The sequence below is a fragment of the Manacus vitellinus genome, unplaced genomic scaffold (assembly GCF_001715985.3).
Source record: "Manacus vitellinus isolate BGI_N305 unplaced genomic scaffold, ASM171598v3 scaffold_2_pilon, whole genome shotgun sequence".
NCBI classification, from domain to species: Eukaryota; Metazoa; Chordata; class Aves; order Passeriformes; family Pipridae; genus Manacus; species Manacus vitellinus.
In genome coordinates, this window is record NW_021940208.1 from 15,491,891 (window position 1) to 15,519,733 (window position 27,843).

Below are 27,843 nucleotides of genomic sequence, written 5' to 3' on the forward strand. Positions count from 1 at the left end.
GTTGAAAACACTTATCTGGGTTACCAAGTATTCAGTAATGGTAACAATAAGTAAATACGTAAATTCTCTTGATACTTAAGTCCTAAATTAAGCTCAGAATAGTGATTGTAATTAACAGACCAGCAGTGTACAGTGAATAACACAAAGCTGAGCCAGTCTCCCATATCTAAAAGTTACAGAATCAATCAAGAAACTGATAAATAGGCCAAGTCATTTCTGTATTCTATAGTCTGTATCAGGTATGAGTCATCCATAAAATGAAAATTTTAATGTTCACACACTGCTATTATAAATGGACTACTTAATGTCCAGTTAGATTGGCAATATTAAGATCATTTTATTTTAAGCTTTATGGATTTTGAAAACACGTACAAATAAAATACTTGTTACAAAACTCCATTTGCTAAAGTTTCTCCAGGAATATACATCAAGCATGATTCCAGCACACAGATAAATGACTTCTACAGAGAGCATTACATAGAGCAATAAATGCTAGTGAAACAGCCAGTCTTTCCAGATACATTACAATGAAAAGTTTTCTCTCCCTTTGTCACATCTAACGTTTGACTAAATGTTTTATTTCCAAATAGCCATGTCTGAAGTTAAAATGTGTAAGCAAACTGACTGTGGAAGTAAACAGGCACTCAGAAGCCCCAAAGGGGAGAGTAAGCACTATTTTTCAAGTTCACTAGTTCAGGGGTAAAAATTCCTGAGAGACAGAAAAGCAACAAACCCTTTTTCTTCGATGGAATGATGCTTGCCAGGGGACATTGCCAACAGACAGCTGTAAAGATAAACTGTAAGACTGAAGAATAATAGTAAGACAGAGTAAGGAAACCAATCTGTAATGCTAAGTAAGGAGGAATGCCTTGGTGGGGCAGCATGGGACTTCACCAGGGTTGCCTGCTTGCAAGAAAAGCATTCAGCAGAAATATATGCAGAGATACAAAGCACAAGATATGCACATGCTAATCTTGTCATTAAGATGGAAAACACCTATAGTTTGTGCCAAAACTGTAATCTCACTTAATTTTAAATGGTATGCAACTGACCTTAAAATACAAACAAGAATAAACAAAATATTGCACTCCAAAGTTACCATCAGGACATTTATTACATGAAGCAAGTAAATCAAGAAACACAGATCCATATATATTTTCTGTTGCTTGATGTCAGTGCAGAACTGCTCAGCTGCAAGTTTTTAACAGACCAGGTCACTGAATTCTCTGGGACCTGGAAACTGATCTCAGAAGCAGCATGCTTCTGACCTTCCATCTCGAGTCCCTGAACTGCTGCTGGACATCAAAACAGCTCTACTTCTTCTACTTTATGAGTCATACCCCTGCAGTGTCCTGTTCCTTGCTACATGCTGTGAAAAGGATCCCCCTTTTCCTTAAGTCTATTGTGCATACAGAAGTTGCGCTATTGAATTATGATGCCGTGCTGATTTTGAATGCAATTTAACATGTAGGCAGGTCAAGCTAACTAGATCAAACATGAGCTCACTCACACTGTTCACTGAGGCTGATCTGAGCCTTCAGAGTAGTGGAAGAAAGCTGCAGTACTTTCAGGTTATTGAAACATCCAAAGCATTAAGAAGCCTGTTACATCCGGCAGACATCTAGCACCACAATAAGCAACACCAGAAGGAAAGTGTGGCATAAACGCTGACAGCAAGTCAAAGCAGACTTCAGCCTAAGGATCTAATTCTAAAGGTTAATATAGGTTTCACAACCAGTACACTTAGCCTGTGATCAGTTACAGGTTTAGAACTATTAGCAAATAAAGAGGAGTTTTAAGAGTAACCTTTAGGTTCTGACCTAAAGATCTATAAATACCACTGGAGGGATGATCTAGTTTGAAATCAGATTATCTTTAAACTAACTAGAAAGCAATCATGCTTACACGAGGCCCTCATGCTAGTCACACTTGCTCAAGAGCAGGGCAGGACTCTAAAGAACAGATGTTGACAGCATGCGTCCTGTGCTATTTTAACATCGAACTTCCTTCTATTACTTATGTCACTTCCTTAAGAGGACAGTAGTTAAGCTAAGCTACCCCAGCCCCACTTCAGCCCAACTGAGCATCCAGTTATGTGCTCAGTTTAATAGAATGGGAGTAGCAAATTCTGAGAGATTTGCTGATGTGTTACTGTATCAAAAGGCCTCAGGAAAACAGCAACTAGAGAGGAAGAGCACATCACCTTTCCCAGCAAGGCATTCTTTGGCATGCTTATCCTGTGGAAGAGACACATCAAACTGTCACAGTTTGTGATAGCTTTCCTTCTACAACACCATTATTCTAGGGCATTTGTTCCACATAGGAATGTGCAGTTTTATGGAAGGACTGCTGTTCCAGTTCTCTAAGTGGACTCTCCAGACTTCAGGCTTTTGCCCTAGATTTAGGTCACTAGTAATTGGACATGTGTAGAAAATGCACAGGCTCAGTTCAGTGTTGCCTAATTAATTTCTTAGTCTGATTTGGCAGTCGCCCTACAAAATAGAACTGTTGGATATTTAAACTTGTATGGAAGAATACCTTGTGACACCAGCAAGCCTCCCAAAAAATAAGCCCAACTCTTTCGGTACTAGTGAAATAAATATTTTAAATTGCCTGGAGTACAAAATGAAATAAGTTCTCAGGTGAAACTATCAGCTTGGTTCACTAAAAGAAAAAAGATCAAGTACAGTACAAAATATAGAAACGCAAAGACTTCATGGAGATCTCCTGAAGATGAAGCGCAGAATTGACAAGTGCCAAAGTCTTGCAACCTATGGAGCAGAATCAACTGTACCAACTTTCTGTCTGGAATATTATATTCTCAAGCAACTGGCGAGCACACCACTCAACTACAAACTAATGTCACAGCTTGAGAGAGTTCTGCACATTATTTTGATCTTTATGAGGCACCTTACAGTATTGTAACTGCTCCTGGAGCAGCATATTCATGATGAAGACAAGTTCATCCACTGAAATAAGAATTAAAATTATTTCTGCTCCTAGGCTACTGCCACAGTTTTTTAGTCAACTGGATGTTTTTTAAACCCTTCTCGAAGGACACAGAACAGCCCCACTGTGCTCAGTCCTGGCCATCCTGCCAAGCTTTCTGTTGGAGCTCACTTCACTACGATATATTCACCACAGGTCCCATGTGCTTTAGGTAGTTTTGGCTTAAGCCTAAACAGCAAATAAGAAGAGACAGATGCCTCTCTGCAGGAACTTTTCTCACTGGCGACCCTGGGAGTTGAGTTGGCAGAGCCATCTGAACCTCCCAAGATGGCTGCTCTACAGAACAGCCTTATAAAACACTATTCACATATTAACTGGAGTAAAATATTTACTTCAGATTGGGAAGTATTGTATTATTTGACAGAGAAACAGGTTTGGTGCCTGAGCAGACAGTTTTGTAACATTTTAAAAGTGACCTAACATGCCTACCTTGATTTAAAATAAAATGGCATTCTGATTCCTTTCGCTAAGAAGTGAACTCTGCCAATTAAAAGGACTGGAAGACTGAAATGAACTCACTATAACAGTACTGAAAGGCAACAGATCTCTCCAAAAGCCTTGTATACAGGGTTACTCAGAGGGATGTTAAAGTAAAAACAAAATACAGTGATATTTGCAAAAAAGCTTAATATAATATTTTGAGTCCATAAACTCTAAACAATAAATATGAAAAGTGTACATGGCACACCAGAGCAGCTAAATATAAAAAAAAAAACCACAAGTACAACTTGATAACATGTATATTCTCAGTGATAAGTTTGTTTGTGATATAATACAGGCTTAATATACAAGATGTTTTTCCAAAGAAAAACCACAGAACAAAGTTAATACAGAAGGTCAGGGAGGAGGGGAGACAATAAATAACAAGGCACGAAAACCTCTCTTGTTGCAACCCTGTAAGGCACACCACTTGTGCAAACGTGAAAACTATCAAAATCTGTAGTGGAGAAATTCTAAATGTGTTTAAATAATTGGATAATGTATTTTAAATATGACACTATATGCTTATGCCTTTTGGAATAAAAATACTTACGAACCTTTATTTACACCAAAAGGCTTTTAAAAAAACAAATTAGTGAAATGGGTGAATCAATAGCCAAATACAAGCATCACAGCTAATTTCTCCCAGACAGCTTCACAAGTGCAACTTGACCGTGACCTATACTGGCCTTGCTAATAGAGTCCTGGGACCAATACAGTGCAGAGGGAAATGCTGCATATCAAATTATGTAGCACGCCAGTAATTTTGACAAAACACAGGGATTAGGATGAGAATAGACTTATTTTCACTTGAAAACAAAAATTATTTAAATCAAGAGATAAAAGGTCAGTAGCATTAATCTAACATCATACCTAGAGATCTTAATACCCAAAGTTATAATTTAAGAACTGGGCATCAACATTTTTCTTCCTTATTCTGTTATGTGCTCAGAAAATCTATCATGATACAAACTTCAGCAAAAACCTTCTCTCTTACTAGAAAATAACAGATACCTAACTAAGCTTACAAACTGTAAGTTTCCCCCTTTTTTTCTTATGTCCCATGATCTCTACTGCATCCTGCTAGAAGCTTTTTTCCTCTCTCCAATTACATAAGAATCTCAGATGATACTGAAGTTATTCACAATACGCACAGGTCGAACAAGTTTTTACAAGATGAAAAGGGCTTTTCACTAATAACCAAAATTTTCTTCTAATGAAACATTTAGGAGACACTCAGTTTCTCATGAGCTTCAGACACATGAATGATTTTTTTTTTTTTTCCCCTCACTTGGGAACCGTATCAGTAGACTACATTTCCAGAAGTTCTGTTTGCAGTCTTGCAACTTGAACAACTGCACAGCACACAGTAAATAATCTAAAAGAATCTGACTATTCAGTTATTAGCTAAGTTTTGTTTTCTTATGTGACATGTCTTATTCTACACGTAAACACCTTGTGCCCAAATGAAACCATTTGAGGTCAGACAACCTGTAGCTTCAGTGATGCTCCATCTACTGAGCTGCCAGAGAGGAAAATCAGGGCAATCTATTATATTTTAAACAACAGAGGAAATGGAAGACAAAACAGTCTTAAGTGGTAAGTTAACATTCATATAGCTATTTGCTGAAAGGCTGTGCCAGCATAGGCATGCTTCATTCCTTATATTCAGTCTTCTTTTAAGGATATAAAAATTTGAGCAAATACAATGTAAACAGAGCCAGGTAGACTGCAGTAGTAAAGAACAATATAATTGATCTGACAGGTTTAAGGCCAACTATTTATGATTTGAAATGTGTCATACTTTTCCATGGCACTTAATACACTGAATTTAGTACTGGATGACATTAAACAAGGGTATACATATTCATATCTAATGCAATATATACATGTAGCTTCAGTCCTTAAAATAGAAAGTTCAAGTTTTCTTGTCCAAATCAAATCAGTTTGTGAAAGAACACCTGTGGTTTCCTATAATGAATAAAGTAATATTACTATTTTAATCAATTTAGTGCAAACTGACCTAAGTCCAAAGACATACCATTCCTTGATTTTTAGTCACTACTTACCAAATGCCCGTTTCTTTTAACAAGACAACTAGACCTTTTTTTTCCCTTGAAAGAACAGCAAACACCTGACGACTAGCATGCTGTTCTAGCCTACATTAACAAAACTTGCTGATATACAAATCATGTTTTGGTCATGCAGCAGAGACCCATCCTCAAAATAATCCATCTCTCCATTCAATCAGTCAAGGAGAGCACAGTGCCAGATTTTAATTAGCAGGTCATCCTGGCCACTCCGTACTCCAAGCTGACAACAGCAGGCTCAGCTTTGGAGAACTCGGACACAAGCTCACTGTAACGATTGTCTGCTGTGTTGCTGCCCTCTATAGTTCTCACGGCCTCATTCCCAGGGATCGGCGGCTGCTCCTTCTTGAAGCATGGAGGGGTCTTCAGTGCCACGGGGGCAGGATGAGCAGACTGCTGATGTTCCTTCACAAGGACCACATCTGACTGCCCGTTTATCTGCTTTATTTTCTGAAATACAGAGAATAGTTACTAACAGTGGGCATGACTCTTTACTGATAATATTCTGCTTCAAAAGGAAGTGAATCCCCTTCTTTTGTTGGCCAACTCAGCATCTACAGAATCCTGTATGACATACCCTAGGCTAGATATGTAACAGTCACGTTAAGTGTTAGGCCATTGGATATTACATTATTCTCCACAGCAGATGCTACAAGCACTGCTTGCTTAAAATTTGTAGCTGAGCAGAAGACAGAAAGGTTGTCTGCCAATTAATAAGCAGGGAGCTTGCTAACAGTAACTGGTAAGTAGATGAAACTTGCTAATAAGTAGATTATGAGTCTCTTAAAAGACATAGCAGTTTGATACCTAAGCCTTATATATCCTTCCTAAAAACCTGCCAATAGACTTCAGATCCAAAAAATACTAATACGTTTTGTTCAAATGCAGGAATACACTAAAACATGTCAATTGAAAAGCAGGACTGGAAAAAAGGACCTATCCTGCAAGTATGAGCAAGAGAATAGGAAAGATTTGGATTAAGGGTTTTTTCAGTTGTGTGGTTTGGGTTTTTTGTTTGTTTTCGTTTTGTTTTTAATTCGAATTCACTCACCCAGTAACTGGGAGCTTGCACTACTTAACTGAACAGATTTGTTTGTTGGTGTATTTGTGTTCTATTAGAATGGAGACTAAGTCCATAAGACTTCGGTGTTTCTTGACATCAACTTTTTGAAGATGGAAACAGTAGTAGCAAAGTCTACATCAAGATTTCAAACAAATACATCTCTTCATCACTCAAGTGACAAATGTGGGCTCAGGTGAAGTTATTATCTTGGAATGAGGTTCTAGAAAATTCAAAACTGAGACTTCACTTTATATCTTGCTTATTCTTTAGATTGCTTCATCTTGAGTTTTCATCTTATTGCTTCAATTGTATAAAAACTTTCAAATATACAATTAAGATTTGAAACAGTATAAGATTAAATGACCTGCATTCATTACATTACAGTAGGACCAGTTTAATAAAATCTTCCCTCCTAGAAAAGCTGTGTTTCCCCCTTCTCCCCCCAACATAACAAACAGGAGTGTGTTACCTTTCTAGCCAGTCACAAGTAGTAAAACTGATAATCAGAAGACTTTTGCATTCCTTAAAACATATTATTTTGAAGTTTCAGCACCTTAACTGACTATAACAGAAATATCAATTAAAAGCCACTAAGTTATACTAGAATAAAATCAGATACAGCCTATCCTGGCTGTTTACACTAGCACCTAGAAGTCAATTATATACATCTTTGTATTTAGCCCTGTCCTGAAATAAGCATTACAATGTACATGACCCATAATTATGGTGACTTACAACAGCATGCACCTGCATATGAAGTTAAAAAGACAATACTTACTGCTTCCATTTTAGTAGCTATAATGGAAATAAAACATTTTCAGTCTCCTTGGTTTAGCAACACAGCTGTAGCTATGATGGGTACCTTTTTATCCAAGATAAGTTTCACAGAAATTTAACCTACATTAAAATATCTTCAGTAATGCTTTGATAGTAGGAGAACTTTTACATAGTTCAGTTCATCAGTAAAGCAGAATGATGCCTAAGAGTAAAACGTTGGCTGCATAGTCTGGCATTCATCACAGAAGCATACAGTGGAAGTCAGAAGTCAACATTCCACAGAGTAAGTGCCAGGCATACAGTAGTGACAATCATGTGAAAGCTAGCAGCATTATTACAACTTTAAATGTGAATTTGAAAGACAAGAAGTCACGTATACATGCACTTATTTTGTAATACTTACAGCTTCCAGTTCTTTAATGTCTTCTTCCAGTTGTTTATTTTGCTCACTCAAATTCATTATAAGATTGAGCACAGACTGCCTGGGATGCATACTTCGGTCAAACTGATGGTACATATTTCTCCAAAACCTGCATGAAGCAGACAGTTTTAACTATGCAGGATAATGACAAAATTGAAGAAGAGATACTGTGTCTTATTTAAACTTACTTAAAATTGAATGATACTGTATTAGGCTCCAAAAGAGTTAGTTCTGGCAAAAAGTCTGGATTATATAGAGGATTCCGATATTTCTTTTGTTCTGCCAAAAGGAATGGCCACAAGGAGTAGGTCTTCTCTTTTACTCTTAAAGCAAAAAGAGATAAAGGTCAACACAGTGACTGCAAGCAAAAAAACAGAAGCTCTTCAACTAATAAATCAATCTTTAAAAAAAGAAAAAGTTACCAGAAATACTTATAAGTCTTGAATTAAAAGCTCTTAGTAAAATCAACTTCTTCCTGGCATACGCTAATGTTGGATAGAAATGCCAATTTTAGAAGTACTACTGCTTTTAAAATACAATGTGAGACAAACTGACAAAAACTTTACAGAAGTTTGCCAGCTGAAAGCATTGGAAGCTACCCTATTAATTCTTCCAACTGGCTAGTCTTGAGCTGGTAAGAATTTTAAGCTTGCCTAAAAAGAGACTGGGGGAGGGAATGAAGTGATATTTTCAAACTTAAGCTTACCTACTTTGAGAGGAGAAAAAAAAAAAAAAAGAGGAAGAAAGGTACCTTAACTTTCCCTACGAAAAATCAGCATGGGATTTTCTCCCAGAATTAGAAAGACTGTCTCCAGAATGCAAAAGCACAAGAAGCACTGCTGTTCCCTGATGCAGTTCAACATAATTTTCTGTACTACCAATCCTGCCTCCATTTCTATTCAGAGTCTAAAATGAAGATTCAGGCGAGTTCTTAGTCTGACAGAATAAACGAAAGACACATTACAATATGCCTGCTTACTTTAATTCTTCTCGTTCTTTTTCACAATTTCCAAGGAAGTTACCAAACTGGCATGAATGGACATGTTCATGGATTTGAAGGAGGAAAACTTCATTGTACTCAAAGGCTTGTGGAAACTGCTCAGTCAGATTCCACACACATTCTAAAAATTGGGTGAACACCGGTGAGATCTCTTTTGGATCACCATCCAACTGACAACATCTGAAAAAGATTCCATAAACAGATTGAAACTGGTTAAAGTTAGAAATCCAAAAAGTCTTACCTGCAATTGTTTTTAAATGACAGCACATTAATTAGACATTAGCCTTAGTTGGAGATTGAGCACCTTACTTCAAGAACTGGGGCAATTTTGGAATAGAAATAAGTCTATATTTAACCTGTTTTTCTAACTTATAAGTAATCACACATTTGTATTCAGTACAGAATAGCAACATAAGACAGTTAAGTTCCTTTGTGTCTATTATTTTCACAGTCTTTGGAGTATATCAGCTAAAAGCAAATTAATAAGCAGTAAATAGCAGCAAGGCTATTGTCATAGCTGATGACAGGCAGATCAAGGGAAAAAACAGAACTCTGAACGTATAGGACTTCTAAAGATAGGTGTGACTTCATCATCAAAGTAAACATAAATGTAAACTTTTCTTTAAAGACATCAAAACTAAGCGTTTCATATTGCCTAAATAGCTGGGACATAGCCTTAGATTGGTTTTGCACTGTCTATACATATGTGCAGACCTAGCTGCTGTCATCAACACTTGAGAGCAGGGTACCAGTAGTACTAAAAATTTATGTCTACAATATAAATCAATTATCCAATACATATTTGAATAAATAGAATACAGTGCATTGTTTACTGAAAATAGCTTGCTGCTAAACTACCGCAGTGTTACTAGAAATTTAACATCCACATTCTTAGTTCAGTTTGCTGTATACATTTTGCTATATTGGAGGAGTGAACTACCTGTCAGAGAACTTGTGCCCAAAAGAGATCCAGTCTTTCTCTATCAAGACCTAGAGGGTAAACAAACCAAATTCTCATGAAAAATGTTACTCAATCTTACATCTTACATGTATTAAATCCACAGGTTATCCATATATTGTATCAATAAATCTGATTATTTTGTATTCTGATTAAATTGTATTAAATCTGAGTCCAATTAATAACAGTAGGAGTAACCATTTGTCACTTTATAGCTTCTTTATTTTCTTGGAAGCCTTTCAGAGGAGATTCTCAAAGCACATTTCCAAAACTAGTAAAAAAGTTCAGCAACTTGCTAATCAGATAATTGCTCTTAAGCCAGACTCACTTTAAGCATAATGTATGACTTCACTAGATTATCAACTTTCAAAATATGGTAAGTACAGGAAAAATTTTAGTATTTCCTTCCTGCTATCTTAGTTTACATAAAACCACACAATATAATCTTTCTAACACTTAGAGCAGTAAGCTTGTTAATATCAACAGTAGCTTGTTTTATCACTTCACAGAATCAAGCACCAAAAGGAACACAGTACCATCTGACCATTGCAGAAGTCTTCACAAAAATCTAATTGAAAGCGAGGAGTAAACAAACCCAAAGAGACTAAATGACTTCCCTAAAGATTACACACATTCTCACTATTCACAACTTAATCCTCTTCCAATTCACTTCAACTTCACTTTCATCATTTGTAATATTTGTGACAGTTCTAATCAATATATTGTAGTAGTTTTATGTACTATCCCTACAGAGTTCCCATGACACCTTGCCTTGCCACTGCAGAACACTACTGATTTTCCTACTTTAAAATTTAGAATAATCATACAGAAATTCCTCTTCCTCTCTATGGAAAAATGAAGAAATTTAGATTGCTTAAACATCCTCAGGCACTGAGGGAGTTGTCATTGTTACATTTTAAAAATGTTGATTTGGGGACAAGTGATAAAATACAGAGCTGCTGTAATTTAGTACGTCTGCTATCTCACATAAGCACTTTGGACTATGTCACAGATAATGGGCTTTTTTGGATGCAAAAGACAATCATGGCAACATTTCTGCATGGTGCCTAAAGAAATCTGCTATTTGTATTTCAGTTTTTTAGATTTTAAATAAATGTTTTTTCCAGTAGAAAGTATTTCTGTAAGAAAGATTTATCAGTATACTGCAAATCCCATTTTAGATTTGTAACCACACAAAAAAAGGCAGTATGTTTACACTGCTCCCTTTCACACTTAAACATTTTACATCTTTTATTTACCAAGGAAGAGCTCAACAATGCAACAGTTAGCTTACCATGAATCCTTTGATTGTTCTGTAATAGGAATCTAGTAAGAGAGCTCCAAGAGAGCAAACTTGGGAAGTCCTATCCCAGCCATCTGAGCAGTGCACTAATACACTTGCGCTCTCCATCGCTATTGCCTACAAAACACAGTTGTTTCTTGATGAATGTTCTTTTCCAGAACAAAGTCAAAATTTAGTAGATAAATAAAAAAGCTACCTTTATCCCAAACTCACAGCATAGGCCATTTTATTTAACTAAGATAGAAGAATGTTTATTATGAGGAAAGAATTTAAAATCGTCAGAAAGCTAGGAATCTCTCCATGGAAGTATAGAAAACTCCTTACAAAGAAAAAATTCCACCACCACCTTTGCAGAAGCTAACATCTCCAGTGGTTCCCAGTTCTCTTTCTCTCCCTTATAAAACTAAACTTACAAGAAAAGCTTGCAACGTATACTAAAAAAGAATTAGATTACAAATTACAGAGTACAGATTAAAAAAACAAAACACCACCAACACATCTTTAAAGATACTCACTTCTTCGTCATTATATTACACAAAAGTAAAGGCCTAGGAAATGTTTATTAGCTTCAGCTAACAAATGAAATCCTGTTAGCTCAGATGTTTGTGAGGGTCATCTTTAAGACAATCATCCACTTTTAACTCAGTTAACTCCCTGTTATTTCACCTAGTAAAAACAAAGATCCAGTTTTTTTTTCTTCACCCAGCCCTCTCAGGTCAAGCCCTTGGCTTCGTAAGTGCCTAGCAAAGGCAATTGTTCCCCCAAATTCCTCATAAAGAGTCCCATATCCTGGCCAAATGAAGTCAGCATAGCCACTTTGGTTGCTCTGCAATTACTGCCCCAGGAGCTCTGTTTTTCAGGGTGCACTAAATAAGTTTGTTCCATCCTCCTCCAAACTGGTTACACCTTTCAGAAATACCTAAAGAACCAGGAACCATAAGAATCCATTTATCTCCCAGCAAGATGACCAAATAGCATTCAAAAAATCCCAAAACATTAACTGGCATAAAGAAATGAAGAAATCAATCCAATCATAAAGAAAAATGTAATACTTAAACCAGTATATCCAATGTACCAGTATATATACTAAACACCTACCTCCAAAAAAGGTCAGTTGCAGAATTTTACACATTACATAACATTAAGCATAATTTTGCCTGGTAGCAAGTCAACTTCCTATCACATAAAGAAGCAGCATGCAAGTTACCTTGACTAGGAAGACAGCAGCATCCACCACAGCTTTGATGTGACGCAGCCATCCAGAATTCTCCAAACCAGACAAGAAGTCATTGACAGACAAACCCCTTGTGCCACTGACTGAAAGAAACCAGAAGTTAAAAAGCCTTAAGCAGCTACCTGAACCCTGCAATGTAGAAAGAAGAATAATTGCATTTTGTGTCTAATCTTCTGTGCTGTAAGTTGAACAGAACTCTTTCAGGAAACCACTACTCAAATGGTTTAAGGGAGGGGTACTCCAAAATAATCTCCATCCAGAATGCAACTCTGTAGTCCTACAGTAATCACAAGTGACAAGATCTGTGTCTTTCTGGCAAAATAACATTCCCAATAAATCCACTGGTTATCCCCAACAGGGAGCCTTACCCTTGTCTTACCAAGGAAGGAAATGCAAATGCCAAAGGCTTACCAGAAGTACTTAAAGATTACTACTACTAGTAGGAAGTAGCTGAATCCAGACAATATACACAGTTCAGAGTAGTCAGACTGCCAGTTTCATCACCTCCACCCTGCTTAGGAGAATAAAGTGCAGTACAAGGACACAGTGAAGAAATTAAATCCATTGAGATTTTGTCTACCTCCAGACTTGACACACCACATTTCTGACTGATCTCTACCATTCTTCTGTAACATACTTTGATGCTGTAACAATAATGCCAACTGAGAGGGTAAGGAAGAACTCGAGTTAAAGCATAGCACCAAGCAATGTAGACTAAAAGCTTCTCACACAGACAATTACCAATTCACATGAGACAGATAACCTGGTTCTTGTACAATTTTAAGTAGCAACTTACACAGTTACATTACCGTCCGAATATGACAAACTTTTGGCAATTAAAAAAAAAAATTTGCTGGCTAATATAACTTCAGCTATGTGTAATTCTAAGAGAAGATACCTGTGGCTGCCACCTACAAAAATACCCGCCCCTGCCACAGTGGAAGCCTACTTTCCACTAAGCTTAACAGTTGGTCTCGATGATCTTAAAAGTCTTTCAACCTAAATGATTTTATGATTCTAAACTATTGGGCCTCAATGAAAATAAAAAGGCTCTGTAGATGAAAGCCGGCAGTAGGGATATAACAGCTCCAAAATAATCTTTATCTCTGATCATGGAAGGAAGTGAGTCAGCAGCAAAAGCAGAGAACAAAATTCACCAAATCCCTCTGTGACACAGTTTCATATTCAACCGAGGCCCCTGACGTAATGAAGGCTATAAACTCTTGAACCACTGCCTCGCAGAGCTTTCCTGTATCTGCACTAGATGTTTCTCAGCTTTCAGTCAAAGTTTTGGTACACTCCCCATTGCTCAGGAAGATTTGTAGCGCCGAATGCGGCTGAATACAAAGACAGGCTTTCAAACAATTATTGCAGCACCTTTTCTAAAACCCATAGATCTTTGTCATCTACAAAACTACCTAGCAAACAATAGCGCAATCAGATAACAAAACATCAAGAAACCCCTGGATACAAGACCTAATTTTAAAGGTTAGTCTGTAGATATCAGTAGAAGCAAGCTAGTTTTCCCTTGTCTTTGAAAGAGCATCATTAGGCAAGAGCTCCACTTCCAAAAGGTCTAGCACATGGAAGAAATCCGGAGAGAACTACTCGATCCTTTCAGCTAGCTCACATTCTCTCTACACCAGTGGTTCCATACACCTATTCAATCACAATAGCACACAAACAGTTCTAGCACTCTATGGTAAAGGAAAGAAACTAAAAATAGTCAAATATCTGGAAATTCAAACATCTGCAGGGAAGGGACTAGACAAAAAAGGCAATGTCTAGAGGCACTATTCATGGCAGCTCACCCCACATTCTGTACCTTATGATTTAAAGCAGAAGCTTTCCAGCTAGAAAACAAACAGGTTTCCAGCCCTCAGTTTGTTTTCACCCAGATATTGCTGTCAAAATCTGCTTTTGATCAAAATTTTCAGCTTGGCAGAAACAGTATTTCCCTCTTTTAGCTAGATCTCTATACTTTTATAAATGGACGCAGAGATAGGAACACATATGTTGAGCCCATAGAGTTTCTATTTCTGTGAATTAACAAAGGCATTTTTATACTACTTGGTGACTAAATAAAGAAATTGCATTGACACTGTTCCGACACTTACGTGCTGAAAAAAAGTAATTTTCCAGATCCTTATGGTCTTTTATAGGGTCAAAGATGATTTATGGTACCACTAAGATGTTTAGCTACTTCACAAAAAATATAATTCAAGACAGTTTTGACTCTGTGATTGCCATCATAAAAAACACAAGTCCTACAAGTCCCAAAACCTCATCATTCCCTTGCTTATTTGTCCTTATTCACACTACTGCCTCAGGCAGCAGTTTAAGAAGTGACTAGACCTGCAGACTGAAGGACAGTGGGTTGTAGGCAGAAGTTGTTTTTTAACAAATAAAAAAACCTAAACAACCCCTTCCCCCATATACAAAACCCACAAAACGCCCTCAGTTAACACGCTTCCATCATCAAAATATACGTAACAGATCATAGCAGCTATTACTGAGCCTTTTCCTTAAATATTTCCTGCAGAGCCTCTGACATACACAAAAGCTTTTTGCTTATTAGAGTTCCATCTTTTCTGACATGCAGTACTATATTTTGAATATACAAAACCTGAACTCTGTATTTAATGTCACAGCCACAAATTTAGTCTATGTGAAGATTCTCCCATTAATGTTGTAGTCTGCCCATTAGGGGGGCAGTCATGTTCATACTGAAGAAAACTGTTTTAGGAAAGTTTTGTTGGGAAGGATTATGTCTTACATTCCACTTGAAAGCGGAATCATTAGATTCTGAAGGAATTCTGACACAGAACCTAGGAGCAAGACACATGCCAAAGAAGAATAACAGTTGTTTGTCACAAAAAGCCCAAACAACTGAGGACAGCCTCACTTACAATGGCCCTTGAACAAACAAGGTCATTGATATCACATTCCTAATTTGAGAACATTTAGTTCAGCATGTTCAGAGAAAGCGAGTACACAGAAGCTAAATGGCATTTTCCTCATCTTAAGTGATGAACCAGGGGTCTAAATAGTAAATTATTGCATACATCCCTAAATTTTAAGGGTTCTTCCTACCCCTAAAGAGGATTCTAATTCTAGAGTGGCATTCAGCAAAACTAGTGAATTATACAGACTGAACAGAGGTAAAACAATTGTGCTAATTTACCAAAAGACCTGATCTGAAGAACAACTAATAGACATCACTCATGATTTTGTTTCAATCAAGTTTAAATAAATCATTTCTCCACATGAGGAGAAACTAAAACATATTCCATCCTTAAAGCTACAGAAACATAGTTAGTAAGTACTGTTGGTGGGATGCTAAGTCAAATGGCTAAGAATATGAACTCCATGAAGCTTAAGTGTGTGACACACGCATCTCTGCATCAGACTCTATTACACAGGAGTAGGGCTCTTAAAAAACTAAAAAAACCATCAATACTTGTTAGTGAGTTTTCTAGAATTGAAGATATTAGTAAAAGAAAGAGGGATTACGCCAAACCTAAAAACTGAAGCTCAGGATCACGCTTCTCATCTTTCCCTTAGAAAAAATACATGCAGGAATAACTGGAAAAATACATATTATCAAAGTTCAGTAGGATTCTGTGCAGAGGCCTGAAGAATAGGTTAGCAGCACATACAGGCTCAATCAAAGCAAAGTAAGACTACACCACTAGTCTGGGAGATTTCTTGACTAATGTAGTCAGAATGTCTTCATCAATATAGGCTTCCATACAGGCGTAAGCCTTCTCCATGACTGGATATATTTGCATATTTCTGGAAACCAACCACTTATACATGTATTGTCAGACTTCTGCCACTGTATTCTAATCTCAGTATTAGTACTCCACAAAGTATCTTAATTTTTCTCTCAGTTGTTTACCTAAATACAATACTAGTGGAATTATGAACATAATTCTGACTCTCCATTTTCACCACCAGAAGGCAGGCAGTGGCATGGTGAAGTGGCTCACATTTTCCCTGCCCCCTTCCCTACAAACACCTACAAGCACAGAAGTGGCTCAGCGGGTCAAAGAGCTCAAGTTTCGTACAGACCACAAGCTCATTGCAAATTCTGTGGACCAAAGTGCTCCTTGAAGAACTGATATTCTGTATAAGAACATGTATGTACAGACAAACATTATTTTGTATATTTCCATTACATTGTACACGCACTTAGAAAACACAGCAGTCTTTCCCACAAGCCACTGACATACTAACCAAGTTCACTCAAGACATCCATGCCATTCGATTTTCTTCAAAACAGCTCCATGCATTGGGTTTACAGTTTCAAGGTAAATGTTTAAGGTAATTCATTACCACAGAGCAGAGCAAACTAGTACTAAACATAGAGCTGGGATAAAATATAGAAATATCAATGCAGTTTGTGTAAGATATTATTAAAGACTTTAGAAAAATACTCATCCTATTTTCATATACGTTATGATAGTACAGTTAAAACATACCTTCCAGAAGTTTTTGTAAGCTGGATCTCATTACATGAATATTTTCAATGCCAACAAACTGGAACCTAATGTTAGAGTAGTTGTCTTCATTCTCATAGCCCTTCCCAGCAGCTCTGTTTGCCATTGCATTAAGCTTAAAAGAGGAAAATAAAAATACTGATAAACAGTACTTGAAATAAAAATATCAAATTAAGAAACAAAAGTCATGCAATTTCAGTGGAAGACACTGGGAAAAAAACACCAGAGCACATAGTATAAACAGATTCTAATATACAGTTCATGACAAATCAACTTGAAAGCATTAAAGTCTAAGAAAGGGATGATGAATAAAAACCAAGTTCTATATTTAGAGCTGACATATCTGAATAATGCACAGTAATTTCTTATTCTGTCCTCCATATTCCCACCAACAAACCTTCACCTGTTTCCAAACATTTTTGAGCAAAGATACTACAAAAAAATTCACCTAAAAAGCAGAGTAAGATTCAGACTTTTCCAGCTTCTGTGTTCAGACATTTGAGTGAAATTAGTACCAATTGAAATGCAAATGGGTCTTAAAGAGTGGGAGTTACCCCACACATTCCAACACAGGTCATAACATAATTCAACTTAATAACATAACATAATCCAATTTAATTAGACAGTGATGAATTATAGTGGTGAGGCACTGGAAAACGTTGCCCAGAGAAATTGGGGATCCTGGTAGTAGTGTTCAAGGCCAGGTTGGATGGAGGTCTGGGCAATCTGATTGGGGGGGGTGGAACTAGGTGATCTTTAAGGCCCCTTCTAACTCAAACCCTAACCCTATGGTGACCTCAGAACACTACAACAGCATTTCCTCTACTTCTTCCTTGCTAAGACAGACAGTTTGCACAGGTCACTTACACCGAACACAGTACTTCCTCTCCCATTCCAAAAGAAACCCCAACTCAGTTCATCTTTTCATGAATTTCATTTCAAACAGTTAAAATTACTTAGATCCCGCTCAACTACTCATTTCTTAAGTATACTTTTAAATGCACATCTCCAAAAGTTCAGCATCATATTAAGTGAATTCTAGCTGAGTCCTGAGATAGATTCAACTTCTTTAAGAAAGCAAGTAATTAAACGCCTCCATAAAGAGGCCTTGCCTTCTCCTTAAAACATTTTTGCTCATGAGGGAGTCATACTTCACTCCAAATTTTTCTGAATTACACTGTATCCTTGTACTCTACTGTCCAGGAAAAGAGCCTTGTCCGAAGAACCTGAAGTACACACCTTCGGCCTGGTATCCATGACATACATGTAGCGATTTGAAGGATTTGCTTTACTAATGGCTTGCAACATGTGTTCATCTTCCAGGCACCTGGCACTGAAACCTGAGAGAGGTTGACTGCATCTGCAAATTGCAGCCTACCACAGAAAACAAAGAACAAATTAGTATCAGTTTAATATCAGTAGTTGAAATGCCTTGCATAATTCTAAAAAGACATGGAAACAAATTGCTTTATTCAGCAGATAACATGACTAAACTGAATAAAGTTCCAACTTTATAAGCACATTACTTGGAGACCTTCCAACACAGTACCTACAATTTAAATCTAAAGGTTTATCAAAACATTTTTTCGGGCTCATCTACATAGGCAATGTATCAGTTTACATAATGGACCTAAAAACCCCAAAAAAGTATAGGCTGGAAAAAAGTACACTTTAGCAAAGCAAGTTACTCCCTTAACATGAAATGGATTATGTTTGGTTTTACTAACACAAGTATGACTTTATTATTGCAAGCGCAATATGTTATTATCTAATGTAATTTTTGTAGAGTAATTTTCAATAATATGTTCTATTTCAGAAGGTATCGGGTACCAGAAGGTATCTTGCAAATAGTAATTATCTTCAAATCCATCTAGCTTCACAGTCATGATTCATAAATTCTTCAACTCAGCAAGGTGATTGTCCTTCTCTCTCTCCATATTACCCCCTAGTTGAGACAGAATGCTTTACACCACTCCCTGTAAAATCTTATTTCTCACCCTGTAGGTTTTTTTACCTTGCAAATAACTCCTTGGAGAACCAATTCTATTCTTCTGTTGGTTTGTTGTTGGTTTTGTTTGGTTTTTTTTACCCGCCATTTTTACCTAACAGATTTTATTCCCGATACATCAAGGAACATAGATCCTTTATCAGAAAGCTATCTTCAGTTATTTTAATGACAGTTTCTGAAAACTTTAGGAGATTCAACTGATTATCAACTGATTACTTAAGGATTTCTTGTAAACTGTCTTAGTTTAACTCAGCATCCTGTTAGCCATGACTAGTGTCAGCTGTATTTAAGGTTATCATGAGTCACACCATTTTCATACAAGTCACCATCCTTGAACCTCCTTACCTACACCCCTGAACTACTGCCAAGTGTTGAGAAATACTTTTCAGCACATTTATGGTAAAAGGAAGACACATTATACCTCTTTATTTTTATGATAATATGACAACACTGGGAATCTTCCTTTGCTTCTGAACTTGGAGCTACCAACAATTATGGGCTTGCTTGCAGTTCTGGGAACATAAAGTTCTCTAGGATAAGTTTCACAAATCTGAAAGACACAGATACACAATTTTACATGCAAGGCACAAAGCCTATCCTAGTTTTATTCTATTCTATTTGAAAAATATTAGGTGAAATAAGAAATAAGAGATAAAGGATAAACACTAATAAGTTTCTCTCTATATATGTAAATAACTCAGAGAAGGAGATGAGCCACAGATAAAGTAGTACAAACTGGTATCTAAGTTACACAGCAGAGTACTGCCATACTGGCATTCAGTCTCAAGAATGCAATTCTTCAGTAGAAATGGTAAGAATATGTTTCAAATAAAATACTGGAATTATTTCCCTCATTTTTTTTTGTATTTTTGCAGACTACAAAGTAAGATGAATTCTAATGTAGGAATCACCCAACACTGCAAATGCTAAAGTAGAATCCTGCTCAGTTAAGAGAGAAATCACAAAGCCGAAGAGCAACAGAATCGCTGGGGCTGGGCTTCAAACAGGTAACTATACTCTAAGAAACAACCCCAAAGAATCCATGCACACATACTCTCTCAATGAGGCCTTGGGAAAAACTTGGGAAAAATTAGAAAGTTGTGAGATTGCACACTGATTAAGCAGTTTACTCTCTCTACCTTGCAAGCCAAGTGATTTCATAGAATTAAGCTGTTTTCTATAGGCCTAGAATTCGAGTATAAAGCAGGAACAGATTCAGAGCAGAACATATTTCCATTACAACACTTACCTTATAATCACGATTTGCATCAGACAACTGCCAGTAAGCATTTGGCACTCCCATTCTTTTATATTCTTCTGCTAGATCAATAAGCTGCCAGCCTTTGACTTGTTCAGATTCATTTTGTTTTGGATTATAGGAAAAGGCATAAAGTTCTTCATATTTTGCTAAAAAGTAAAGAATATGTAATGGAGAGAAAGTTTCAGGCTTCAAGATTCACAGAGGTAAGACTAAATAGATACCTGGTCTGCCTCAAATATTTATTCTGCAACTATCCTACAGTTAACTGACACAGTTACAGATATTTAGAGGTAGGTTATGAGAATTTTCTTGAGTGTACTTGACCTATTTCAGAAGAGACATTTCTAATGCCATAAGGGCAAAGCACAGGTTACAAAATGAAGACTGACAAAACTGAACAAAGCAAAAGGCAGAATTACTAGAAGACTTCACAAGAGCTGATAGAACAAACTATTTCAGGAACTGAAATTTATATCTACTGACCTTTAAACCCAGTAAGTTTTAAAGTTCCCTTTAAAACAAAAAAGATTTCAAAAACTTTGTTCTTCCTAATATGGTATTCACTTATCACAGATGACATTTTACACTGTTCTAAACACAAAGTATAAAATGCAAAATGCCATACTAACTGACAGAAGTCTTTTGTAAACCTGAAACAGTAGTGTTATTCTAGCATCAATATTTCAGCTTTATTTTTGAAACTGCATGAAATTAGTAACAATTTAGTATTTGCTTAGTAGTTTTTTATCTATGGAACACACAATTAAGCGAGACTATACGCATTTATATTCAGGGACAGAAATGTAAAAAAAAAAAATAAAGGGATCTTTCATTCTGTTAGGGAACATCAGAGATCTACAAAAGCCAGACAACACATCTTCTGAATTTTTATGTAGATTAATATTTAATCAATAAAATTCTTTACATACTAAATTCATGTAAGACTTTACATAATGCATGTTTTTTAAAGAAATAAATAAAAGAGCCACGGATTTACACACACACACGTCAACTTGTTATCCATGCATATATCCATGCAAAGTCTTTTACAGTGACAAGTATTACCTGTTTTTGACAGCTGAAGCAAAGAGTTATAAATGTCATGACAATCTCTCTCCCTGGGAACAACAAAGTGAACTATCCTGAAGTTCTTGCACTGGATGACAAGGGGGCAGCCAGAAGTAGTCAAGGGAAGTTTTTCCACTGCAGCAATGTGATGATGCAGTATCTGTGACATACAAAAACTCACAGTGTAAGCATGCTGATGAGAAATAAGAACAGCATACTATTCAGATTAGAAGATGTAAGACACATTATGCAATGCTTAATACAGATTTTGACTAATTTTGTTCATCGATTATAAAAAGAAATACATTTAGAAGTAGAAATCCAAGAACAACATTTTGGTTATGATACCATAACTGATAAAAATTTAATTATTCTTTTCTGTCATTTTTAAGTGTTACCTAATGTTGGTAAGAAAGAGCAAATATCCTTCTAAACGCAAAAGTGAGATGTAAAATGGTTGGTCAGTTTGCTTTAACTTTGCTACCTGACAGGTTTATATCTAATTAGGCATTGTCCAGACAGGGTATCTTTTTTTTGTAAGGATCTACAGGAACATATTTCAAAATTTTCAAAAAGTAAAAATAAAGTAAGTCGGGAAAAAAATTCAAAGTATAAAAGATACAGAAGATTCTGATAATTTTAGAATTCCAGTATTTAACATCTACAGAATGAACAGGAGATAAGAAAAACAGCTCCTGTATTACATACTGTGTCATGTAGACAAGACAGTCTCTCAGCTAAATGCTTTTTGACCACTTTTAACAGAAGACTGTCACAGCAATGGACAGAAAAAAGTCCTCCCTAGATTTTTATCCATGTGGCAAATCTACACAAGATTTAGGTAAATACACAGCCAAGTAACAGCTGTTCAACTGTGGGAAGAAAGGCAAAGACACATTACCTAAACAGAACAAGATGTTCTTGATAGAACTTCAATTACCTCACTGAAGCAATCAACTCCTCTTAAATATTGATCAGAATTTGACAGACATCTGAAAACTATGCTGCCAAATATGCATTTGCAAAGAGACTATACCTTGAAGACATTATGATAATTATACTTGGTACTTGCACTATCATCAGAAATGCAGTACTCTTGAGTATACGTTTCATTTCCCCAAAATGAAACCTTTTAAGGTAGTGCACAGGGAGATGCAAGCAAATAATGCTTCTGAATCATGTTCTCCCCAAAAACCCATTTTGTATGAAAGGATAGCAGTTTGGTTTGTACAAAGTTGTACATTGTATTCAAGAGTAACAGAAAAATAAATTTTCCTGAAAGCACCATGAGGTATTTAGTCAGACAACCACAATCCAGGGAAATATACCCACAGAGAAAAAAAATTAACCACAGCCAGGGAAAGAAGATTTCATCCTGGAGGACGAAAGACTTAAGGCACTAACTCAAGCTAGGTAGTTGGTCTCCAGTGCAAGGCAGAACTTGATGACCACATGTGTGCCACCAGGGCACTGAGTAGAAAAAACTAATAGGAATTGCTGTCCTAGCCAGTTTTGACTGTACAACATTGGTACTGGTCAACAAGAAGCTGCAGTCCCTTCTGAAATGTTTTATTCCAGAGATGAATACTTCTGAAGAAACAGATGCTTACTGCTCTAAAAAAGTGCATGTTATCTTCAATATTTCACCAAAACCTAGATTTTTGGATTTTTGCTGTCTCATTTAACCTAGATAGAATCTAATTACGAGGTAGTTAACACAGAAATTTTAAACCTGATACTTAAACTATCAAGCAGTCTCCCACTCTTGCCTCTGAATTGCGATGCAAATCAGTTATTTAGAGAAAACCACCACGCATTCACTCAGGAATACAAGTGAAGGCTATGGAAAAAATTACAGCAGCTTGAACAAAAGTGAACATTTTCAACATTACCTGATGTCAACTGCAGCAGTGTCATGCAAGAGTATAATCTGCAAACCGTTACCTTATTATGATACCATGAAGGAGGAGAGTGCAGGAAATAAATAAGAAGACCCTTTTAGTAAACAAATTCAACCTTACATCAGGAAGAACAAATGTATCTGGAGAACCCGTGCCACAAGCAATCATTATCCTTACCCATGTCTCTTTCTGGTTTGAATCTATGAATAACAGATGAGTTGCTGTAAGGTATAGAGTTCCCGTCACTGACTTATTGCTCGTGCTGAACCTATCTAGTAATTTCACTTGTTCTACCTGTAAGAAAAAAGAGGAGGGGGAACAAAACTTAATTTTGAATTTTTGCAGAAAGTAAAATCCTAACTTAGCAAAAGCTTTGTCAGTTTGTACAATAATTTTGAAAATGGTGGAAAACATAACACAGCACACACAAGGCCATTCAGGACGAACTAGAGTGGTCACATAAGCTTTGAGAATATTGACTAGTTAAAACACCCTGTTTCAATACAAGAGTGCATAATGAAGGCACAACACTAGGCTCATCAGAATACTTACTCCATACACATTGACTATTGTTACTTACTAGTAAAAGAGACGAGGATATAATTAAAAAAAAAAGAATTATTAATTACTAAGTTTTTAGGGTGCTTCCCCAAAATAGAGTAAATACACACTAACAATTTCCTGTTCTTGAGATGCCAGCAGTGAATTAACAGCTGATCTCAGCAAGATGCTTCACTAGCTGTCTGCAGACTCAAAGCTATAAAGATTATGTTCTCCTGACTTCAGTTCTAGGTATGTACTGTCTTTTACATAATCCTCAGCTTTAAAAATCTAGAATATCATAACCCTGCCTTATAGTCAAAATACATTCAAATGAAATGAAAGGATTATATTAATAATTATAAAAACTCATAGAAATTCAAGGACTGTGCTGGCATTTGAAGCAGATATTTCAAGTTTGAGTCTGGCAAGGGCAAATGACTCCTGGTATTCCATCAACATTGTTAACTCAATCCTACAGAAAACATTTCAAAAGAAAGTGATTTCTAGATAGCCTGCATTTTATCAGCTGCTTATAACTTCACGGGCTCCAAAGTTTGCTGTATTTGAAGCACACATTACATGATTCTTGGTGTGCAACGACATGAAAGGCAAATGGCTTATCTCCATGCATTCCTCTATTTCTTGGCAGCACTGTCTCATTAATGCCAAGTTAAAGCTCTTTGCCACCATTAAGTGCATGGCAGAACTCCAAAATCTTCCAAGTCAGTCAGGCCATCACTGAGATGAGGTGACTAGGAAAGCCCACATCTACTGTGCTGATGTTAAGCCAGTTAAATCATATGTACAAACATGTTTATCTCTAAAAGCACATATAAAGCAGAAAAAAAAAATGTTTTTTCAATTTAAAAAAGCCAGTTAATACAAAATAGAATGGAGGAAATTAAAATATCTACTAGAAGTCAGCATTATTATGATATTATAGATTTCAGTTTATAAAGCAAAAAAATTGGAAACTACATGCAATCAGTACTTCAAAATACATTATGCTGAAACCAGCAAAGTATCAGTCCTCAGATATAGAGAAGCATAAGTGAATGCAGCACAGCCAAAACAGAGAATTCATATTGGGCAGATCTGCAGCAATTAAGTGCTCAGGTACCTGGCACTGCACCTCCCCAGCAAATAGAGAAGTGCACAGAAACTGCTCCAGTTTTGTTCCAGTAACACAACGCACAAAATCCTAGCATGTGAGCTTTCATTCTCCTTCATGTAACAAGGCAGCTATCCTCAAAGTTAGATCAGGGCAGGCATTAGTGCTCCAGCTTCCTCAAACATACGTAAAGTCTTCAAGAATCTGAAAACTAAATTGTAGGTATACTTTTCTTAAAGACAACTGAAATGTAATTTAGATTCAGCCTCCATAGATGACACATTCATTCAAACTTCACTCAAGTCCATTTCTATGGGTACTCAGCTAATTATACACTTTTTTTTTTGTTTTGTTTTGCTTTTTAATTGTGAAGTTTGGCAACTCCTCAGTCATGGGAAAAAGCCATCAGTTTTGAAGATGATGGTTGTGAGAGATTGAAGACGGCTACTAAGTTTTAGCACATTTGTAAACAAGGATCATTTAAGTAGTCAGAAGCAGTATTCTGATGGTAGCTAGCACTAATAAATTAGTGAGTTTTTAAACCAGTAAGAATTTGAACAGCGACCTCGATCATACAGAGTGTTTACAGGCAAATAGTCACCAAAAAGTTTATCATGACTAGGAGTTACATATTAACAGGAAAAAAACCCCAAAGGAATGTTCTCGTAGAGGAGACAAGTTGAAACAGAGAGGAAGGGGGAAACTACACTTCTGAGGTCTTGCATTAAGAAAGTGAAAGGATTAAATTTGAACAATTAACCGAAGGCAAAATCAGTTACCAAGATTTTTTCATTGTAACTTTGTATGACATTCACTGAAACTAAAAGGCGTTTTCCCTTTCCCATTTAAGTTTTAGGGTTGCAAATGTAAGTTTAGGATTTAGCAGTCAAGTCAAGCAAACTTTCCATCTCCAGTAGAAAATTCAGAAGTATTTTCACTTGAACAGATTTGACTGAAGAATTTCCAGTCTTTTCTACCACATTTTGCTTTAAAATATCTTTAAGAACACTTTAAAGATTAATTGCGAAATCACAGTATTCTTATTTGTAATTTCTCCATCCCATGTTGTCAACTGAGTTTCATCATTTGTTGCTACTTTAGTAGAAAAGTCTCACAAGCAATTTTTAAGTTGACCTCACTTCTTTATTCAACATAAATATGTTGGACAGTTAAAGTTTAGCTTTTTGTGAAATTAATTTCAGGTAGCTGTGCTGACAGTTCTAGAAGAATTTTAACGTCAACATTTTGAGCAAACTGAAGTTTGAGGAGGTATAAAACCTACTTTATCATATTCTCCTAAGGATAACAGCTGCCCTGCAGAGAAGCTAACTTGTGCAAAACTACAGTTATTTTATTTTACTATTACTTTAATCAAATAAATTGAAAAAACAAGAGTGCTGTCAGATTAGAAAACACAGGTATGTTTCAGAACAGTTGGAATGAGATCCAACTTGAACCTACAAAAAACCTGAACTTTTAAGACCTACAGTGCAGGTTGTACTTCAAGGTTTTTTTCTTCCTATAACTGTAATACTCAATTATTACCATCTAGCCTATATGCATTTTAATCCAACTGGATATTCACTAAATCAACAGTTTACAAAAAGCTAGTCAAGCATCACATTTGTAACAAAAAAAAAACCATGCTATTTCTAGCCATGAAATTGATGTTTTCTGAACAGATAAATTTTTTTGTATGAATTATAAAAATAATTGCTTCAGGTAGTAAGTCTTGTATCTTACAAGTTGTGTTCAGGCCCCAAAAACGTGCAGAACCACCACTTGCAGATGCAAAGAAGTCAGCTACCTGTAGCCTTTCTAGTCTCAGTTGCAGGTTTGAAACTTCAACAGCTCCTCTGCTCATCAAGAGACTTCGGCTTTAGCCTAGTTATCATTTTGAACTCAGCTATTGACTGTAACCATACAATATTAAATTCCCAAACAAGGAGTTTCAGGTTTATAAGTAAACAGGTTGATACGGAAACTTTATCTCCCATCTGTCAGCTTGGTGAAAGATTATTCCACCCAGTGAATTTAAGTGCCACTAACAACAGCTTCATCAGAGACCTTCCTCCAGTTTCACACATAAACATACAAATGTATATAAAAAATAAAAGGAGCTATACACATTTATATAAAAGTTATATAAGCTATTACTCAAAAAATTTAAAGCCTGTTCCTTTATGTAATTACTGGTTATATATCCACGATTTGGAAACGAAGTATGACCACTCCTTTTCTAAACATACCAGTAAATCTACTTTAAAATCAGACTGCCGAGTTCAGGAATTAATAACAATTTCCAGGACCAAACAGAGAAGGGCAGTCTTTTCAGCAGCCCTTGCAGTCAGGGCAAGTCCAAAATGTCAACTACAGCTTAGCTGGTATTTTTCTGAATAGCCTAATACACATCGCACATGCACTGACGGCTTGAGTCCTTAACAACACTCACCGGAGTCTTCAAAATAGGAAAAAACAGAAGCGTTGTTTTCACAACAGATTTGCCTCCAAAGCTGGGAAAAGCTGCACGGAGCCACATCCCGAGCACACAAACCAAGTGCAATTCCCTCCCAGACGGCTTCTCCCCGCCAGAGAACCCCCCGTTACACCACGATTTTCAGCATCTTCCCCTCATTACCGAGATGGGGCCCCTCCGGAGCAGCACTACCGAACTCCCCACCGGAGCTCCCACTCCTTCCAGCGGCACGGGCCGCTCCAGAGCCCCGCGGGGAGGAACAGCCACAAAACGGCAGGAGGGAGGGAGGGAGAACACAACGCCCTCGGCCCGCAGCGACGGGCCGACCAGGCAGGCCCTCCGGCCCCATGGTTACCGCCGCCGTTCCCTGCCGCCCTGTGCCGTCCCGCGGCGGCGGCAGTACCTTGGTGGTGCGGATGTGCTCCATGGCCGTGCCCGCCCGGCCGCGCCGCCTCTCGCCTCCGCGACACAGCCAGCCGGGGCCGCTCCGCCAGCGCTTCCGGGCACGGCGGGGCCGCGCGGGGGCAGGGGCGGGGCCAGCGCCGAGCGCGCGCCTGCAGCGCCCCTCGCGGCGGGCGGCGGAACGGCTGAGGGGCGGAGGGATGGAGGGCGGGGATGGATGAAGGGAAGGAGGGCTG

The 27,843-nt window shown here is 37.1% G+C and overlaps 1 protein-coding gene across 1 annotated transcript; it reads right to left on the bottom strand.

The window, feature by feature from the left end:
• Positions 1-312: 312 nt before the first annotated feature.
• MTMR6 (myotubularin related protein 6) lies at positions 313-27,708 on the bottom strand. The gene is made up of 14 exons (XM_029960856.1): positions 27,609-27,708; positions 23,253-23,369; positions 21,172-21,334; positions 20,095-20,252; positions 19,267-19,395; positions 18,077-18,211; positions 16,820-16,952; positions 12,309-12,418; positions 11,093-11,218; positions 9,781-9,830; positions 8,820-9,020; positions 8,029-8,163; positions 7,823-7,949; positions 313-6,029 (listed from the first exon to the last, which is right to left on the bottom strand). Exons 1-14 carry the CDS (start codon positions 27,630-27,632, stop codon positions 5,769-5,771), a joined length of 1,869 nt encoding a protein of 622 aa, XP_029816716.1. The 5' UTR covers positions 27,633-27,708; the 3' UTR covers positions 313-5,768.
• Between the last annotated feature and the right edge of the window lie 135 nt (positions 27,709-27,843).

Coding starts and splice junctions, on each gene's coding strand:
- MTMR6 (XM_029960856.1), bottom strand. CDS start 27,632: ATGGAGCACATCCGCACCACCAAG. Junction 20,253..21,171: donor GCTTCAGCTGTCAAAAACAG/GTAATACTTGTC, acceptor TTTACTTTTTAG/CAAAATATGAAGAACTTTAT. Junction 7,950..8,028: donor ACAGTATCATTCAATTTTAA/GTAAGTTTAAAT, acceptor TGCTTCATGCAG/GTTTTGGAGAAATATGTACC.